Below are 3,261 nucleotides of genomic sequence, written 5' to 3'. Positions count from 1 at the left end.
TTTACTAGGGTTTGGTCTGGGGAAGGATACCCTTCTCATTATACCCATAACCTATATCTAAATAGGTCCATTTTGGAGAGGTACTCTTAAAAATATATAAGGGGCAGGGCACAATGATGTTATTATTAACTCTTCCTTTATTTAAAGAGTCACTAAGTTGTGTTAATTCTACCTCCTATGTTGAAATTAGATCACTTAAGGGATAACTGTATGTTCTACATGAGGTGCAGAACTGGCTGTACTCTGTACAAAAACCACTTTTTCTTGACAAAATCTGATGACATCAATTTGTAGAACTGACCCAAAAGGTAATTACTATGGATATATAACCATTATATTTTAGAAGTATACTTCGATATATGGCAAAACCAATACAATATTGTAAAGTTAAAAAATAAAATTAAATTAAAAAAATTAATTTTTCCTGAAAATATGATTTATAAAATATTTACATCTTTTGAAGTATTTTTCTTATTTACTCACTACACACTCCCCTACTAATTTTGTAGAATTTATTATATATTTAAGATTAAAAGTTCATGGTAAAAAAAAAAAAAAAAAACCAACAATATTTTTTCAATTTTAAGAAATTAAGAAAATGCCAAAGGAAAAAAAAACCTTACTTTTGTTTAATGCTTATGAGGGTAAATACAATGATGCATGTTAAGTATTTCATTTAAGGAGTGACAGAAGTCAGTCCATCCACTGGGTTGTTAGCTTACTGTCTCCTCACCCATGAATCTTTTGTGACAAGAAATTAATTTATTTGACTGAGTATGTGTCAAAGAAATGATGGACAGTGAGTTCAGGAGGGTTTGGCTGATTGGGACTGTCAGACACCAAGTGAATTAACTGACTTGATGTTCTTGGGGTTCAATGAAAACATTGTTTTGAGACAGCATAGACATTCTCTAGGTTATGTCCAAGGAGATCTCTAGTCTAGTTGCCAGACAGCCAGATTCCATTCCAGATACTCAAAATGTTACCACCAGCACACTTGAAACAGTTATTTTTCCTTTGATTGGATTAGGGCAGATTCCTGTCCTAGTTGCTTTCTGGCAACTTGAAAGTTAGTAACTCAAACTAGGCACATCAATTTTTTTTGGTTCCCCCAGGTAAGGTGGATGAAGCAACCCTCATTCAGTACAATCTTCAATCAGTAGCTTGTTTTCTCTCACTCTGAAATGACTTTCACCCTCCCATCTTTTTTTTTTCTTTCTTTTTTAATGCTTAGAATGCCATACTATTAACACTTTGATGGGGAACACGTGTACACCCATGGCAGATGCATGTTGATGTATGGCAAAACCAATACAATAATGTAAAGTAAAAATAATAATAATAATAAATTAAAGAAAAAAAGGCAAACAAATTTGGACTCTTGTCTACATTATTCCATCACAATGCTTATTTCTCAGGCTTCACTTTATTTTCCTATCAAATACAATAAAATAAGCAATCACACACTTAGAGCTCTATTACCCACACACAAGAGGTTATATTCATCAAATGGCAAATTTCTAAAGTGACCAAGTTAGCCATTAATGCTGTACAGTCCCTGACTATGCTTTTTCATTGTCTTCAAACCAAAGATAACGTGAATCCCCCACATACAGAAGGGCACATTTATTGCTTCAACACTCTATGCAGGGCTATCTTCACCTCCTAGTTCTTGAGGCTGTAGATGAGGGGGTTTAACAAGGACGTGATCACACTGTACTGAATGGAGACCACTTGCTCCAACATGGAGTCCGAGAGAGGGGCCATGTACCTAAATAAGGCTGTCCCATAGAATAAAAGCATCCCAGTGAGGTGGAAGGAACATGTAGAGAAGGCTTTGCTTTGACCCCCAGCAGAAGGGATGCTTATGATGGCAGAGATTATTCTAGAATAAGAGAAAAGAATCAGGGGAAATGTCACAAATCCTAACAATGCACATGGCCCAGCAAGAAGGGCCTCATTGGCAGTAGGATCAGGGCAAGACAGAGGGAAGAGTGAAGGCAGCTCACAGCAGAAGTGAGGGATGACACTGGGGCCACAGAAACTAAGTTGTACGTGAAAAGACTGTCTGGCAGCGAGTTTAGGAACCCCACTGCCCAAGCTGCAGTCAGCTTCCCAACACACAGAGGCCTGTTCACAATCACACTGTATAGCAGAGGGCAGCAGACGGCAGCATAGCGGTCATAGGCCATGGCAGAGAGCAGGCAGGCCTCTGTGCTCCCAGAGAGTATGCGGAAGAAACTCGGGGCCATGCAGCCCCACACAGAGATAGTTTTCTTTTGAGTTAACAAGTTCTCCAGCATCTTGGGCATGGTTATTGAAGAAAGGGAGAGATCCAGAAATGACGGGTGACCTAGGAAGAAGGACATGGGTGTCTTAAGGTGAGAATCAGTTCTGATCACCAGGATCATCACCAGATTCCCCATCACAGGCAGGAGGTATATCACCAGGAACAATGCAAAAAGCATGTTCAGGATCTGGGGATTTCTGGAAAATAACATGAAAACAAATTCAGTAATGATGGTGAGATTTTTCATGATTAGAGATGCCCTAAAAAGGAATATAATGCAGTTGAGTCATTCCAGGTGAATAGGACTGCCTCCCCTGTGAAAAATGTAACTTAACAGCTTAAAGGTATAAATAAAAACTATGAAGTCAAGGAGTTTCCCTCTTTGTCACACTCGGCAGCCCCCATCACTACTTCAACTCTGGAGGCATGCAGCCTTCCAAAGTTCACCCCCCATAATTGCTTCTTTAATTTTTAATACTCATTTACTCAGGAAATATTTAATAAGCATCCAAGTACTGGGCACTCTACCATATCCCAAGGATAGAAAGTTGCACGTGGCATGATTGCTGCCCTTAAAGAAATATAATTTAACAGGGGCAGACAGACACGTAAAGAAGCAAAATAAAGGCTATAATAACATAATGCACAGGATACAGTGCTGGTACAAATGTGAATCAATCATCTCTAGATAACATGGCAAACCTTCAAAGAAGAGGTAAAAATGCTTAAGCCTGACTGAAATTTACTCCACTATGGAGATAAAATAGAAGATGGCATTCCAGGCAGAGGAAATGATGTGATCAAATACAAGGAGACATGTGCTGATAGTACATCTCTGAGGAACTTCATCAGCTTCGTTTGGGTGGGTACAGGGTGATGTCAGGAGGCATGTAATACCAATATGTGGGTCATGTGATCAGATTGGTAGTTTAGAAATATTCACCCAGTGGACATGTGGAAGATGAACGATG

At 38.8% G+C, this 3,261-nt stretch overlaps 1 protein-coding gene across 1 annotated transcript; it reads right to left on the bottom strand.

The window, feature by feature from the left end:
- Positions 1–1,665: 1,665 nt before the first annotated feature.
- LOC104986848 (olfactory receptor 8S1-like) lies at positions 1,666–2,537 on the bottom strand. The gene is given in 2 exon segments (XM_010837540.1): positions 1,666–2,045; positions 2,048–2,537. Coding segments are annotated over 2 exon segments (870 nt in total).
- Positions 2,538–3,261: the final 724 nt, after the last annotated feature.

This window comes from Bison bison, unplaced genomic scaffold (assembly GCF_000754665.1).
Source record: "Bison bison bison isolate TAMUID 2011002044 unplaced genomic scaffold, Bison_UMD1.0 scf7180017864077, whole genome shotgun sequence".
Taxonomy (NCBI): Eukaryota; Metazoa; Chordata; class Mammalia; order Artiodactyla; family Bovidae; genus Bison; species Bison bison.
Note: the sequence above shows the minus strand (reverse complement) of the source record. Positions and strands in the feature narration are given on the sequence as shown.